The following is a 16,943-nucleotide window of genomic DNA, read 5'->3' as shown; positions in this document are numbered from 1 at the left end:
GTTATATTTATACACAAGTGACCATGTAAGGAGAGCCTCTTTATGGAAACTAGAAATTTTTAAAGGAATTATGTCAACGTCAAAATTGCATTAAAGTAGATATCTTACACCTCTGACTTCTACGAAGTGCCAGAACTCAGCCGTCAAAATTAGACCTTTTAACACGATGATACCTCAGTTTCCACGACGACTTGACACTTTTACTACCGCAACGCAACTTTCGCGTCACAGCCAATAGCGGCTCTTCTTTTGTTTCGAGAGGGTGGGACAGAAAGGTCACGAGGGAGGGCGCCTACTCTTCCTCTTTCCTTTTGGTGGCGCGGGGTTTTATGGGAGCGTGCGCCGCTTTCATTTAAATAAAGTAATTCTGCAATTTTGTAAGAAGTGGTTTACTGTTGGAACATAATAGTTTGGCGTCGCGTTGTGACTGTTCGTTATCAGACATGGGAGGTAACAACAGTACTCGCCGAGTGTCCTTTGAAGCGGACGAGAATGACAACGTGACAGTGGTGAAGGGCATTCGGGTGAGTGTAAGAAACATTTTGGTGTGCACGCCCCGAAATTTGAATTTAGATGTTTGAGTTTTGTGAAAGTCAATCCAAACAATCAGCCTCAAACCCCCAAACTGAAAGTAGAACCGTCAATTCTTCTCGAGCCAGTTTTTATGCTTTGTTAGCAGCTCTTCTGTTGCCAGTCTCAAGCCCAGCTTTGAAAGTTTAGAGGTCGCTTGTAGTGTGACGCCGGTCACTTCTCTCTCATCCATTTTTTAGAATTTGGCGAATGTTTGTTCCATCCACGCAGATGCATCTGGACAGTATTATAAACAGTAAAAAGGTGTACATTCTTGAACTTGTTCTTTTCAATTTTACTTACTTCCAGATGGGTGTCATTGAAGGAAATAATCTCATGGCAGTGATTCTCCTATTAAAAATCTATACTAAATGCTATAGCCAGCAGATGGGCTAAATTATTGTTTTAATTATTGTGTTAATTTTTATTACTCAATTGTCCTGATGGGTATTTTGATGCCGGTAAGCTGATTAGGGAGTTGTTAGGTGTCCCTTATCAGTTTTGAGAAACAATCCCTACAAAGTTTTAGGTTTGTAAATTGTGGTCCATACCTGGTATAATGGTAGTGGGAGAGACCAAAATAACAGTTTGCTCCACTAGATCTGGAGCAGCATCGTGATCCCATCTTTATTTTTGTCTGAAATTCCACTAAGGGTTTATTCTGCCGTTCTTTATTATATTCTGTAAGTGCCTTGAGCATGGGAAAGGCGCTATATAAATGTATTATTATTATTATTAATGTTTTGATGTAGTTCCTTTCATAATAAATACACAAACCATTTTAGAAAACAATCCCACAACAACCTAATAACAAACAGAACATTACAAACTTTAAAAAAAGTCCAACAAATGAATCAAAACATTGTGATTTTAGCTACATTTGTCAAGGGAAACGTATGTAACATTCATTGTGTCATTTTACAACTGGACACATGGGAGTGTTTCAGTTGCCAGAAACAGTTTCAGCCAATTTTGTATTTAAGGAATTATTGTTATTATTAAATTCTTGCAGTAATTCACCATTAGATGTAATATAAATAGTGGGGTGAATATTTATGAATCAAAGAATAAAGGGTTGCATTGTGTTGACTTAGGTAGTGTTTGGATATTACAGAGAATATTATAAAGCCTTGACTGAAGGCTGTTTCGAATGAGTATGCATGCAGTTTTTGTGAGAAACTTGCAGACTTGGGTGCAACCACCGATCCTAATGTAATGTGGGAGACCTTCTGTGACTGTGTTGGTGTTGCCAGTGATCATAGAAGGAGGTATTTCATCTCGCAGGGCACCCTGGATATCGTCAAGAGGAGTCACAGTGCACAGCGTGATGGCAATACCAGTCTGTACTTGGAACTGCTTACTTTGGAATCAACGTATTATGCACATACGAATCTGTTTCTTGGAGTGTCCCATTCATGGTGGGTGACGTAACGGTCCTTATGGATGATGCTGCAGTTGTCACCCGCTTGGCTGGCTGCTTTGAGCAGCTATTTAAAGCTGATCCTCTGGCTAGGATGTTGAACACCTCTGGGTCCATGGGTGATCCTCCAATTAGGGTGAACTTCTTCAGGCTGGTGTAAGGCTGTCCTCTTTGCATTGCAAGCTATCTTTGCTACCATTTGGGAGACGGGCATCATCCCAACTGACTGGAATTTGGGACTTGTCATCCCTAACTGGAAAGGGAAGGGTGATCGCATGGATTGCGGCAACTACAAAGGGATAACGTTGCTGTCGGTGCCAGGCAAGGTTCTTGTTAGGGTCCTCCTCAATAGGATCCGTGATAACATGTTCACCTACTGTACCAGTGACTGGAGCAGTCTGGTTTTTTACGCCTAAGAAGTCTACCATTAACTGCATCCTGGCACTGAGGGTTCTCATCAAGCACTAATGTGAATATCGGCAGAGTTTCTTTGCAGCCTTTGTCGATTTTCGTAAAGCATTCGACACAGTTGATCAAGCTGCCCTCTGGGACATCCTAAAAACTTTGGGAGATCCCCCTGAAGATGCTGGATGTCATTGCCAGCTTTTACACTGGTACTGTGAATGCTGAGCAGAGTGGAGGCATTTTTCTCAGTTGATTCTAAAGATTGTCAGAGGTGTGTTCTTGCTCCTACCCTGTTCAATGCTTGCATGGACTGGGTGTTGGGCAGAGTCATGGGGTCCAGCTGCTGATCTTGACTTTGCCAAGAATGTTGTGATCTTTGTAGAGTCCGTGGAGGCTCTAATCGGGGTTCTCGAGAGAGTGAGTAAGGAGTCTAAGTATCTCACCTTGCAAGTGTCCTGGATAAAAACCAAGATCCAGGCCTTTAACGCAGAGAGAGTGTTGACTGCGTTTAGAGCATGGGTAGTCATGATGTTGCTGGAAAGGGATATGTGGTGCTCCTGATATCTGCAAAAGGACAAAGGTCAAAGTCTTTAGAGTCCTCGTGCTTCCTGTTTTGCTATATGGTTGCAAGACATGGACACTATCCAGTGACCTATAACAAAGGCTGGACTTCTTCAATACTGTGTCTCTTTGGAGAATTCTTAGGTACCGCTGGTTTGACTTTGTGCCGAACGAGCAGTTGCTCATGGAGACATGAATGAGGCACAATACCTGCATTGTGAGGGAGCGTCAGTTACGGCACTGTGGCCACAGTGGCTCACAGAATCCTCATTTTTGAGGACCTGAATGGCTGGTCCAGGCCAAGGGGATACCCATGTAACACCTGGTTGCATCAGATATATGGTCATTTCCAGACAGTGTGAACTGTGTGCATGCCTGGGGGCTTGCCAACCAGGACCCTGAGCTGTTTCGTCATGCGGTGGATGTGGCAATGTGCTGTACAAGTGCTTGCTTTCCAACCTGAACTGCCCTGACTGAATGCTAACTACTAAAAAACATATTTTTTATCAATTAAATACCAATTAACATATGTTTTTATTGTTTTTTGCATATTACTTAGAGTGGTAGAGAAATTTCCTAGTTGTGGAATAAAAATAAGAGCCTCTCCTAAGAACAAATCTTAAAAGTGAAGCTGTAATAGAATATACCACAATGATTTCAAAAGTAAATGTAAATATGTTTCATGTTATTTGTATCCTGTTTTAGTTTCATTACAATGGATTAGTCTTTTTTTTTTTTTTATATATATATATATATATATAAAGTATTTCTGGGTGTTACGGTAGCGTATAGTCCATTTGCTTCATGGTATCAAAGTCCTTGTTTTGAATCCTTGCTCTCCATGTGAAGTTGGAATGGTCTCCCTCTGTGCATGTGTTTAATGTATCTGTCATTATTTCTGTCATTTAATGCATCAATGAATGAGCACGTTGAAGTAGCTTGGCTAAAAGAGTATGAAGTATATGCTCTGCTCATTTCTATGAACTCATTATTTTGTTTTTCCCTTCACTAAATCATTAAGAGAACTTTTTAAATTAGCTGCATTGTCTTGTAATTTTGTCTGTAGAATTTTTACACATTTGTGAAATGTTCGTTTATTATGGTCCTTTTATTTAGGAGACAGTGGTGACATCCACACGCTCAGGTTATTGAAATACTATTTAAATCAAACATTTATTTTTCAGTCTTGCCAATATTTAGATAGTTCAGTTTATTTGTGTATGATACTGTTAACTGAGTATAGGGTCTGAGCAATATAACAAGTTTACAGGTTGAACACAAATTATATAATGTGCACACATAGATTATGTTACAAACATTAAAACCAAGCAATTTCAAACTGGTTAAAATGGATGAATCCTATTAAATAAGTTTATTGGCCATTTATGGCCAGTTGAGAATGGAGGACAGAAAAATACAGTCCCATCAGCATCTTCCACTGGGAGTTAGGGGGGAAAAAGTGGTACATGGTAGGGCTGTGAGAATTCCCCAACAAACACCATTTGAATATTCTTTCACAAACATCATTACTCTTTGTATATATTTGTAGAAAAAAACACCTTTTTGACTTTGTCCACGCACATTGTACATGCATTATTATATTGTACTGTATTTGTGTTTTGGCAGCCAGTTTGCAGCCAGCAAGAAAATAGTAGACTTAAGACTGTTTATAAAGAATCAACAACTTCAGAACAACAATGCCATTCAAACATTTAATGTATTTGTTTGGCAGAATAAAATTATTCCTAATGTCAATTATTATATCTAACATAAAAGAAACACAGTTCCTATGCAAAATTCAGAGCAACCTATGGAGTCAAGACCCTAACATACAGTGGTGTGAAAAACTATTTGCCCCCTTCCTGATTTCTTATTCTTTTGCATGTTTGTCACACAAAATGTTTCTGATCATCAAACACATTTAACCTTTAGTCAAATATAACACAAGTAAACACAAAATGCAGTTTTTAAATGATGGTTTTTATTATTTAGGGAGAAAAAAAATCCAAACCTACATGGCCCTGTGTGAAAAAATAATTGCCCCCTTGTTAAAAAATAACCTAACTGTGGTGTATCACACCTGAGTTCAATTTCCGTAGCCACCCCCAGGCCTGATTACTGCCACACCTGTTTCAATCAAGAAATCACTTAAATAGGAGCTGCCTGACACAGAGAAGTAGACCAAAAGCACCTCAAAAGCTAGACATCATGCCAAGATCCAAAGAAATTCAGGAACAAATGAGAACAGAAGTAATTGAGATCTATCAGTCTGGTAAAGGTTATAAAGCCATTTCTAAAGCTTTGGGACTCCAGCGAACCACAGTGAGAGCCATTATCCACAAATGGCAAAAACATGGAACAGTGGTGAACCTTCCCAGGAGTGGCCGGCCGACCAAAATTACCCCAAGAGCGCAGAGACGACTCATCCGAGAGGTCACAAAAGACCCCAGGACAACGTCTAAAGAACTGCAGGCCTCACTTGCCTCAATTAAGGTCAGTGATTACGACTCCACCATAAGAAAGAGACTGGGCAAAAACGGCCTGCATGGCAGATTTCCAAGACGCAAACCACTGTTAAGCAAAAAGAACATTAGGGCTCGTCTCAATTTTGCTAAGAAACATCTCAATGATTGCCAAGACTTTTGGGAAAATACCTTGTGGACTGATGAGTCAAAAGTTGAACTTTTTGGAAGGCAAATGTCCCGTTACATCTGGCGTAAAAGGAACACAGCATTTCAGTAACAGTAAAATATGGTGGTGGTAGTGTGATGGTCTGGGGTTGTTTTGCTGCTTCAGGACCTGGAAGGCTTGCTGTGATAGATGGAACCATGAATTCTACTGTCTTCCAAAAAATCCTGAAGGAGAATGTCCGGCCATCTGTTCGTCAACTCAAGCTGAAGCGATCTTGGGTGCTGCAACAGGACAATGACCCAAAACACACCAGCAAATCCACCTCTGAATGGCTGAAGAAAAACAAAATGAAGACTTTGGAGTGGCCTAGTCAAAGTCCTGACCTGAATCCAATTGAGATGCTATGGCATGACCTTAAAAAGGCGGTTCATGCTAGAAAACCCTCAAATAAAGCTGAATTACAACAATTTTGCAAAGATGAGTGGGCCAAAATTCCTCCAGAGCGCTGTAAAAGACTCATTGCAAGTTATCGCAAACGCTTGATTGCAGTTATTGCTGCTAAGGGTGGCCCAACCAGTTATTAGGTTCAGGGGGCAATTACTTTTTCACACAGGCCATGTAGGTTTGGATTTTTTTTTCTCCCTAAATAATAAAAACCACCATTTACAAACTGCATTTTGTGTTTACTTGTGTTATATTTGACTAATGGTTAAATGTGTTTGATGATCAGAAACATTTTGTGTGACAAACATGCAAAAGAATAAGAAATCAGGAAGGGGGCAAATAGTTTTTCACACCACTGTAGATATGCAAATTTAAGTGATATGTAAATACATTTTACAATAATCTAAATAAATTTAATTTAATTGAATTTATCGTATACACAGTTTAAAGATTATTTGCTAAGAGTACAATGTGATCAACAAGTTCATAATCTAGTGCCGATTGTTTTTTGTTCACTTTGTTTTCAGCTGTTAAAAAGACTTATTCTTCTTGTACAGATTTACTTGTTATGCATAGATATTTCCGTGCTAGTTTTGTGGGATGAGGGTACCTTTCACAACATTGTATCTTCCACCACTGGGATGGTTTTCTCTGATAGATAACGATCTCTTGATACATAACATTCACATTCCTTGTTATACCTGCATCTTCACTTTAAACCCTATGAAAGAGATTTCCAAGAGCACTTAGTGCTGTACTGTCCTCGGAGTTTAATTTTTGCATTAGGCTTACCAATGGGATTTTCTCTTCTACTTCTTTCACAATTATTCCTGCCATTTCATCCAGTATTTTTTCTTATTCCTCCTGTGATAAATTAAGTCCAATGACACGTTGGAAAGTTTTGGGGATTTGCCCCGTATAATCTCATGCTCAAATCTCGTCAAAGTAAATTGAATAAACAACAAATATTCAACCTCAACATTGGTGTGAGGATCGTTTTTATACAGAAAATGGTTTAAGTAAATGATGTGGCAGGAAGTTAGTGTGGACCGGAAGTGACATCATCAGTGCTGGCCGGAAGTGATGTCATCTTCGAGATACCGAAAGTGACGTCATCTGTAGGAGTCGGAAGTGATTTAGTGGAGCCATTTTCTAGTAAGGTTATTGTTGATGGTGGTTGTGTATTATTGTTTCTCCTCTTTGGTTCTGTAAAGGTAGAGAGAGAGATATCAGTACCACAATACAACCCCCTGCTGGACAATATATCGCTCACCTCCGGGCTTGTTGACTGCCTCCTAAGTGCATGTGTGTGACACTCCTTTTTTTTTTTTTGTTTGTGTCAGATGATTTAAACTATGAAAGTGTGGGACAAGGTATGCTTAATTACTAAGCAGAAAGGCCTGTTTATGTCCCTAGTAGAAATTTCCAAGATCATCTGCAAGTTTTGCTTTCATTTCTTTCAGCACTGGCATTTCATCTTATATTGGGTTGTTAAGCTTACATACAAGAGTGTGTTTTAGTGGTAGAATGGTGGATGCTGTAGGGTGCCTTTCTGTAGATAATGCTTCAGTTGCCATTTTGAAAGGTTTTAACACATGACAAACCTGCAGAGAAAAATTACCTAGTTGGGTTGGATAATGGATAGATGGATAAAGTAGAACAAATAGGTATGCAGCTATTACTAGTATTTTAACACTAGAATCGCTGAAGGTTACACAATTTTTCTTTGTCCTTGATACGGTGGGAAGCTCATATCTCCTTATCACTGTGCCAATTGCCCGCTTTTGATTCGCAAATGTGTCAGTTAACACCATGCAACCTGCACTCCCCTGAAAGTAATGGTAAATATGTAGTAAAAATAAAGGTAAACGTAAGCATAAACAGAGAAATGATAAATGTAGTTACAAGTAAATGAAGTCACAGTGAAGATTACATTCAATGCAGTGGTCATGAGTTTCAAATTGATCATGTATAATTGTATATATTGGCAAGGTAGCTTTAAAATGTAGGAGAGGGCAGACTTGCAGTTTGCTGTAGTTGCTGTGGTGCGTCGGTTACAAAACAGGAATTAATCCCTCCATTGCAGAAACATTGTTTTAATGTTAAAATTCCACAAGTACACATGAGGTTGAACAACTGTACAAGTAAGTTTACATAGGTACTCTGTGGTTCTAACAAGGCAAACAACAAGAGTAGAACATTTAGTACATATATAAACGTTGTACTGCAATACTAATTATAATGTTCTTTCATTATGAAAAACTTCTAATAGATGGCACTATAGCTAGACACTAGCAACATAAGGTATTTGCAATTGCAAACTCAATGCTGCAGTGTAACAGGTTTACATCCATATTAATACATAACATCTCTTAAATATTTAATGCAGCATGCCACTAATTATTACTGGCAGGTTCTGTATTAAACAGAGTATAAACATTCTCTGTTTTATTTAAATGTATTTGCGATAATAATAAACACTAAGAGATGTAAAATATTAGAATGACTATTGGTTCAGAACAGTTTCCTCCATAACATTTAACACTTTACTTGTAAACATATACATTATATTACATATCATCGACAAACGCACAAACTTAAAACATTCTTTAGTGTCTCTAGTAGTCCCAGCTTTCATGTGTTATGCCTGTCAAACTCACATGCTCACTTCACACTCCGCTGGCTTTCACATGACTGGGCATAGGCTCCTTAAAGATACATGAGCCTTTTTTACAGCCAACACCAAATCTGGTATGCCAGATTTGAACTTTTAAATCATTTTGAAGGTATGTCACTGGAAGGTCCATCATAAGGTATTTTTGGAAGTTCTATAATTCAGGCCACAGGTCGAGTGTACACTCTTCCATTAATCCTTACTTTAGCTGTTCGAACATATCCTTCAGCTCCAGGTACAACATGCAACATTCTACCTCAAGGCCATAAAGCTCTGGGTAACTGTGGATCAAGAAGCATTACTACCATTCCATCTTGTAAATTAGCTGCCTCTTTTTGCCACTTCTGACATGTCTGAAGATTTGGTAGCTAATACTTCAGAAAACATGACCAGAATCGATTTGCCAGCACCTGACTGTGTCTCCATCTCCTTCTAGTCAAGCGATCTGATGCAGGATAGGCAACCTGAAGAAGGAATGAATCGTGCCGCCCCATAAGCAGATAGTTGTGGGTCACTGGGTTAAGATTGGCTAAATTTGAAGAAACCTACCTTAAAGCTTTTGCATTTAACACTAGAATTACCAGAGCCTACGAAAAAACTCGTAGATCCGGCCCACCTTAAATCGCTTCTTAAAACCGTTCTCACCTCTTCGCCAGCGTCTTTTGTCATCTAAATGTACTGATAAAGACAAGCTGCCAGCAGCCGGCTATTCCATCCCCCCACTGACTTGCATCTCCCAGCTCATGCCTTGATTGATTATCTGGGAGTGGAGTTTTAGAGTGGAAATAATAGATAGTTATTTGGAACACACGCATTTCATATGTGTTGCATTTCTACAGTAATCTGTGTAAACACATTGTTAAAACAGAAACGTTTTTTATATTCTAGTAGCAAATGACAAAATGTAGGAATAAACTATATAATGTATGAAGCCTGAAGTCCAAATATCAAAGAAACACTTTCACAAAAGGTACAAAAAAAAAAGCCACCGCCAAAAAAAGCCGCCTTAGTGTGTGACATTGACACTCATTAGCTATCGCTTCTTCCGTGGCGCAACAGTATCAGTCGCTGACTGGGAATCAGAAGCTCATGAGTTCGATCCTGCGTAACTCCCTTTTGAGAAGTGTTCTTATTTTCACTATTTTAGAATAAAAAGATACATTTGATTTCAGTCTGTAACAGCCGGTGTAATTTATGATATTTGTAAAGGTTTGCTTTGTTTATTTTTTTTTTAAATTCACTTTTCGTTGTCTCAGTTGCGTTCACGATCCTTCCCTACCACCACAACCCCCCCCCCCCATCTAAAACCTCTGTTTTCACATAAAGACGCTCTACAGTGTATCACGATACATACGACCGCGTGTTTTTTTCCCCCCAATATTGTCAGTCCCCACGTGTTGCTGTATGCTGTTTCTTTTGTACTCCAGGACATGCAGAGGAAAGCATAGTAAAGAGCAGTAACTTCAGCACTATATGCAATCATCAGACACTCCCCATCTGACACTGCTGTTTTCACATAAAGACGCGCTATAGTTCTAAAGTGTACTTGTGGCTGCATTGTCATACCAATGCTTGCGAACTGAAGTGTCTGCATGCACTTTTCGTGGCATTACTTGAGCATGCCCGTGTCGCTCAAACACAGGAATATATGTTGATGTAAAAGTATAACAAAACAAGTGCACTTTTATTCAAGACTATAACCGAAGAAAAAAGAAAGCAAGTTACAGTAGGCGGTTGATATGACAGCTTGCGTGGTGGAATGCTAAGAACTGCTGATTTCCATTCCGTGCTATATAACTGTTAACATTTAAATCTGATGATTGCATATAGCGCTGTCTTATTCAGTGTGCGCAAGAACATGCAGGTGGCCAGTTGCTGCGTGCTACAACGCACATTTTAAAAAAAGAAAAAGACAAATATATGTGACGTTTTGAAGAAATCATTTTATGACGCGAATAGTACCAATCAGAAAACATCGTCGAAGTAATGCAATATTATTTGAAAACAAACCGCGTCATATCGGGTGTGAAGTTATACTGGCGCTGTTTGAGTCAGATCAGAAACTGAATAAGCTGAACAAGCTCCTGTTCTGACTCTAAGTAAAAAAGCATGAATTAATCAACAGAAATAACCGCGATTGACATTTTAAACTTAATGATTTACAGTGCATACCAATTTATAAATTTAATGACTGTTTGAGGGAAAAAAAACATTTTCTCCATGTTGGGAATCGAACTCAGGTTTCTGTAGCAGGGTAGGGCAGCTGTGCTCCAAGTCAGCAAACCGTAGCGTTAAGCCACGGAAGGTGTTGTAGCATCCTTGAACCTTTTGTGAAAGTGTTTATTTGATGTTTGGACTTCAGGCTTCACAGATTCTATAGTTTATGCCTACATTTTGTAACATTTATTACTAAAATATGAAAAAGCTTCTGTTTTAGCAATGTGTTTACACAGATTACTGTAGAAACGGAACATGCATGAAATGCATGTGTTCCAAATAACGATCTGTTATTTCCATTCTAAAACTCCAGCACTTCAGTCACTCCCAGATAATCAAACAAGGCATGAGCTAGGAAAACTTAGTGAATGTTCTGCGACGGTTGGGGATGGAACAGCCGGCTACTCGCTGCTCCTCTTAATCGGCACATTTAGAAGACAAAAGTGAGGTGAGAACGGTTTTAAGGTGGGCCGGATCTACGAGTTTTTTTGTAGACTCTGTTAATTCTAGTGTTAAGATTACTTTTACATCCACTTAAACGGTCTTCAACACCTTTTCAGTAACTGTCTAGGATCCTTGGGTTATGCTGAGTGCAGTCTTTATTGAACAAATCTCCTGTTCCCAAGCACCACCAAAATGTGGTGCACCTGATGGACTGATCTGGAACCTAAATTTTTGTTTGGCCAGACACAACTTAAAATCACTTGTTAGAGATGCAAAAGCCTCACACAACTCTCGTTCAACTCCATGAAAGTTTGCGCTTTGATCACAAAGTTGTTCATATGCTTTTCCTCTGCATGGGATAAAGAGTCTGCATCCATGCTGTTAAATATGTCCAAAGAGACACACCTAGTTGTTGGACCTGAATACTACTCCCCATCCCTTTTCATTAAGGTAGCCGATTTTCACAGTAAATGGCCCAAAGCAATCTACTCCAGTGCTATAAAATGCTGGCTTAAATAAACTGAGACGGGCTGGGGGCAGATCAGCCATCTTAGGCACTTGAGGTTTAGCTCGCCATCTTTTCCTCTCAGGATCCAGTATTTACACCTAATTTTGGCAAATAAATGTTCTGGTTCAGTGTGACTAAGTTGTTCATCGAATCTTTGAATCAATAGGATCAATTAGATGCATCGCATCATGTTTGAATTGCTCAGCTCGCAATTCCACTGGAATGATCAAACTCTGGAGCGAGGGCTATCTGTCTGCTAACAGAGAAACAACTTTACCTTCTTGTAGTTGGTTGAATTCGTCATAGAAGGTATACATTTGAGCTCTTCGTACAAGTAGAAGTTCAGCTTCTAGGTAATCAGAGGCAGAAGGTTGTATGTCTTACCTAATCTTAATAGTGGCTTCCACTACCTTTCTGAAGGAGTGAAACTGACTAGTAGTAGGAGAGCTGTATAGGGTATATTTTTCACAAATTCCATTTTATTTTATTTTGATTTTTCGGTTTTCACTGTTTTATTTTTCCTTTTCTGATTTTTTTTTTTTACTGTAAGTAGCAACAGCTACAACAAAACAAACATTAATGAAATGGCACTTTACATTCCTTTAAATGAAAGAGCACAATAGCATAACTGAACCTTATTTTGCAGTTCCATTCATCAGGTAGGAGCCCAGATCCTCCATGATGCTATATGCTGAGACTGCAGTAGGACAATGAGTGCCCTTCAGAGCTGTCTGTGTAAGAGCTGTTACTAGTTTGATGTATCCTTCTGGGATGAAGGTTAACTTCACTTTTAGGGTCTAGGATTATTTGTTACAACCTGAGCTGATGTGTTCTCAGCCAGAAAGAACTTTTTGTAGAGGTGAATATGTTTAGCGAGGTACCCTACTGATTCGAATCAGCTATTCTACCTAGTTTTCCTGCCTTGGGGGTTCCTGGCAGGCTTCTTGAAGAAGGCAGACTTTACCCACATCACTAGTGATGTAGCCCCACTGAAATATTTATAGTGCTGCCAGGTCTCTCCCACTAAACTGATGTCATGATACAAGCAGGTTGAATGTACACTGTTAGGCATAACCCCTTCCTGGTATGCTTTCAGACAGTATGATGCATTGTCTGTAACTACTGCTAAAATGTCATTAAGCTTCAGCTGGTTGTTGTGAAGAGACTGAAGTGTTGCCTGTGAAAAGGTGGATCTGCCAAAAAGTACTGGACTTCAGTACCTGTAATTATAATTATGTAAATTATTTTTAATGATTCTTAAACCTTAAATGCTTACAGATAGAAAACGTGTATCATTACATCTGTAGCTTCATCTACTGCATATCTTAAAATAATTAATTACAAAGCAAAAGCAAACTAATCTGCAAGACGCTAAATCTGGGAATTAAACAGAAAAAAAGAGAGAGAGGGACCCGCTTTTAAGGGCTTGTTGCATCCAAGGAGAAGCCTGTTCTTCTGCCCAGGTTCGTAGGTGCTGAGTTTGAAAACACTATGCCATTTGAACATGAGTTGTCATTAAAACTTTTTTTTTTTTCGCCGATTTTGCCTGTACTCTGCTCTGTCTGCATTTTCAGTATCCTGCACCGTAACGAGGAGTACATGCAAGATCTGGCATAGCACTTTCAAATAATGACATGCATGCGTGAGAGAGGCAGAGATGGATTCAATCTCATTTGAAGTGGTTACTGGAATATAAAATAAACACTTTTGCAAAGGTATAACGAAACAAGTGTGCCTTTATTCAAGAAGAAAACTGAATAACAAAAAATTCAAGTGACAACAAGATACTAAGAAGACATGATTCACCAGTGTTTGTATGTCTAGTTATACCCCTTCAGCGAGATCTTCTACAGGTTGCAAATCTTTACACTGGCTGTTACAGACTGAAATCAAAGGCTTCTTCTTTTTGGGCATATACACCGTCAGCATGGCACTGCCAGATCTAAACACTAGCATTGTGAATTGCTCGCGTACTAAATTGATTTTAGTTGCAGGTGGAAGTCCCATTTTACTTCTGGTGCCAAGCAGAGTTGTGTTGTGGTGCAGCAGTCTATTAGCCTGGGAAAGCGCTGTGAAGAAGCTGTCTGTTGTTAGCGCTTTGCCTTTGTCCAGAAACAGCTCCATAAGCTTTATTACCACAGACTCGGAAAGTCTTTGCCTTGGGGTGTAGCTCAAAACACAGTTGTCAACAAAACATTGCCAGATGTCTGAATCTGTTATTTTTCACATGTTCTGCATGGGTGTCTTTGGTGTGAAAGTGCAAATGCCGTATGGTAGTCTGGTAGCGGTCACAGGACATCGTATCTTTGATTGCCAGTACAACAAATAGTTCTGAGTAGGTGTCAGCCACAGCACTAACTGTGGTCATTGCTGCTGTTGTGAAAAGAATGGAGATATACGAGAGAGGGAGAGGCAAGTTTGTTGTACCGCATGAATGTCACTGACAGAATAAAACTGAATAATAAATAAAAACAAGCGCTAACTTTTACAAGTAGCCAAAATTTACACCAGGTGTCACAGACTCAAATCAAATGTATGTTTTTATTATATTATAGTAATAGCAGCAGCTCAATACTCGGAGCGCCGAGAGTCAAACCCGGTACTTTTGGGTTATAAGGCAGAAGTTCTTAACTCTGTGCCATTCAAGAACACGTATGAACTTCCTGTCAATTGACATTTGAGCTTTGGTTTTTAACTCATTGACTGCAACACGTAAATCAAATGATTTTTTTCTTCTTTGGTTATATTCTTGGGCAGCACGGTGGCGGAGTGGTAGCGCTGCTGCCTCGCAGTTAGGAGACCCGGGTTCGCTTCCCGGGTCCTCCCTGTGTGGAGTTTGCATGTTCTCCCCGTGTCAGCGTGGGTTTTCTCCGGGCGCTCCGGTTTCCTCCCACAGTCCAAAGACATGCAGGTTAGGTGGATTGGCGATTCTAAATTGGCCCTAGTGTGTGCTTGGTGTGTGGGTGTGTTTGTGTGTGTCCTGCGGTGGGTTGGCACCCTGCCTGGGACTGGTTCCTGCCTTGTGCCCTGTGTTGGCTGGGATTGGCTCCAGCAGACCCCTGTGACCCTGTAGTTAGGATTCAGCGGGTTGGAAAATGGATGGATGGATGGGTTATATTCTTGAATAGGTCCTCCCTGCGTGGAGTTTGCATGTTCTCCCCTTGTCTGCATGGGTTTCCTCCGGATATTCCGGTTTTCTCCCACAGTCCAAAGACATGCAGGTTAGGTGCATTGGCGATTCTAAATTGTCCCTAGTCTGCGCTTGGTGTGTGTGTGTGTGTGTGTGTGCCCTGCGGTGGGCTGGCGCCCTGCCCGGGGTTTGTTTCCTGCCTTGCGCCCTGTGTTGGCTGGATTTGGCTCCAGCAGACCCCCGTGACCCTGTAGTTAGGATATAGCGGGTTGGATAATGGATGGATGTATATTCTTGAATAAAAGCGCGCATGTTTATTTAATATTTGAACTAAAGTCTTCACACATTATACACTTCACGTCATTATTAGTATAACATGGAAAAAGTTTCTGCTTTAGGTATGTGTTCAGCATTACTTGCCTCACATTTCCTTTCATCCTACACTTGCCCAGATCTTTGTAGACACGGAACACACAAGAAATATTCCAAACAGTGATATACTTTATTACCTCACACACAGATAAGGAGTCTTGGCTTAAGCTGGGAGAAGCTTTTGCCCGAGCTGAGCTCCGTCAAGGCAGGGATGACACAGCAGGCTGCTTGCTGCTTGTGTTGATCAACACATTTACAACACAAAAGACACTGATGGAGAGGTGCAAAGGAATTTAAGGTAGACCATGATTACAAGTTTTTTCGTAGGCTTCGGTAATTCTTGTGTTAACAAGAAAACGTACAGGAAACACATGCACAAACACTGAATTTGTGCAAAGAATTGTGTTTGCTTGAAAAACAACAAACTAGTAAATAGTATTTGAGTGACAGAACTACAGATTATTCAACCGTTTAATTTATAGGGAAGTTTTGTAACTTTCACCCCTTCAGTCTCTAAATTCCACACATTTATAGAATTCCTTCACATTTTAAAATCTATAATCCGTTTTTATGCATTAATTCGGTGATTCCATCCATGTTTTCCGCATCACAGAAATCGTAGGGCCCTAGGTCTAGGAGGCTTTAATTCTTCTACATCTTCAGCAACATTGGTGCTGTAGGAGAAATTCATTTGGACAACTACTCAGAAGTCTAGGGGAGACCGAGCTTTCTCAGTTGTTGCTCCTAGGCTTTTGAATGATCTGTATCTCCCCATTAGGTCTTCCTCTATCAAGGTTTTTAAAACTTTGCTTAAGACTCACTTCTTCTCTTCCACCTTTCACTGTGTGTAAGGGTGTTGGGGATGATGTTAATCAACTGTTTTATTAGTCTGTTTTTACACTATTGTTTGTATTGTGTTTTATTTTATTGCCCTTTGTACAACATTTTAGCTCCACATATGTTGTTTTAAATGTGCTTTTATCATTAAATCTGACTGACTGACTGACTGACTGAAGGCTGGAAGATAAATGTTTATTATGTCCGTCAATTCTCAACTTCATTGTTAACATCAAATATAGCACTCATAACCTGGAATAAAATTGTTCAAAATTAAACAAATAACTAGGGATGCATAATAATATAGGATTAATATCTATACTGGCAGAAAATGGGTTAAAATAATTTTATCGATAGCAGACAGATGACTAGATTTGACTGATAATTCAAACCAATTATTTGATGATGTATTCTAGACATTTAGGTGATGCTGAGCTACTGTTTGAAAATTTCTTTCAGTAAAATAAATTTAAATGCAGAGATATCAACAGTATTGACAAAGACACGCATACCAATAAAACCAACATGTAAGTCTTATGTTCAGTGCTTGTTTACAGAGTTAATTAGCAAAACTGAACATAAATAATGCTTCACAATATGTAGCACAGCATGAATTCTATTCAGTTGCGTTCTGTCAGAAAACAGAAGCATTGGACACTGTTTTGAAAAGAAACGCATTCTTCTAGTCTATAAAAAACACATTTACTTTTAATGTGATAAGCAAAAATAA

The 16,943-nt window shown here is 39.4% G+C and overlaps 1 protein-coding gene across 1 annotated transcript in view; it reads left to right on the top strand.

Annotated features, from left to right (window-relative positions):
* Window positions 1-293: 293 nt before the first annotated feature.
* chchd3a (coiled-coil-helix-coiled-coil-helix domain containing 3a) overlaps window positions 294-16,943 on the top strand; it is a 232,886-nt gene continuing 216,236 nt past the window's right edge. Inside the window, exon 1 of the mRNA XM_028814380.2 lies at window positions 294-524. Coding sequence (XP_028670213.2) covers window positions 444-524 — 81 coding nt within the window. The 5' untranslated portion in view covers window positions 294-443. The remainder of the gene's footprint in view (window positions 525-16,943) is intronic.

This window comes from Erpetoichthys calabaricus, chromosome 1 (genome assembly GCF_900747795.2).
Source record: "Erpetoichthys calabaricus chromosome 1, fErpCal1.3, whole genome shotgun sequence".
NCBI classification, from domain to species: domain Eukaryota; kingdom Metazoa; phylum Chordata; class Cladistia; order Polypteriformes; family Polypteridae; genus Erpetoichthys; species Erpetoichthys calabaricus.
This window is presented reverse-complemented; position numbering and strand designations above follow the sequence as displayed.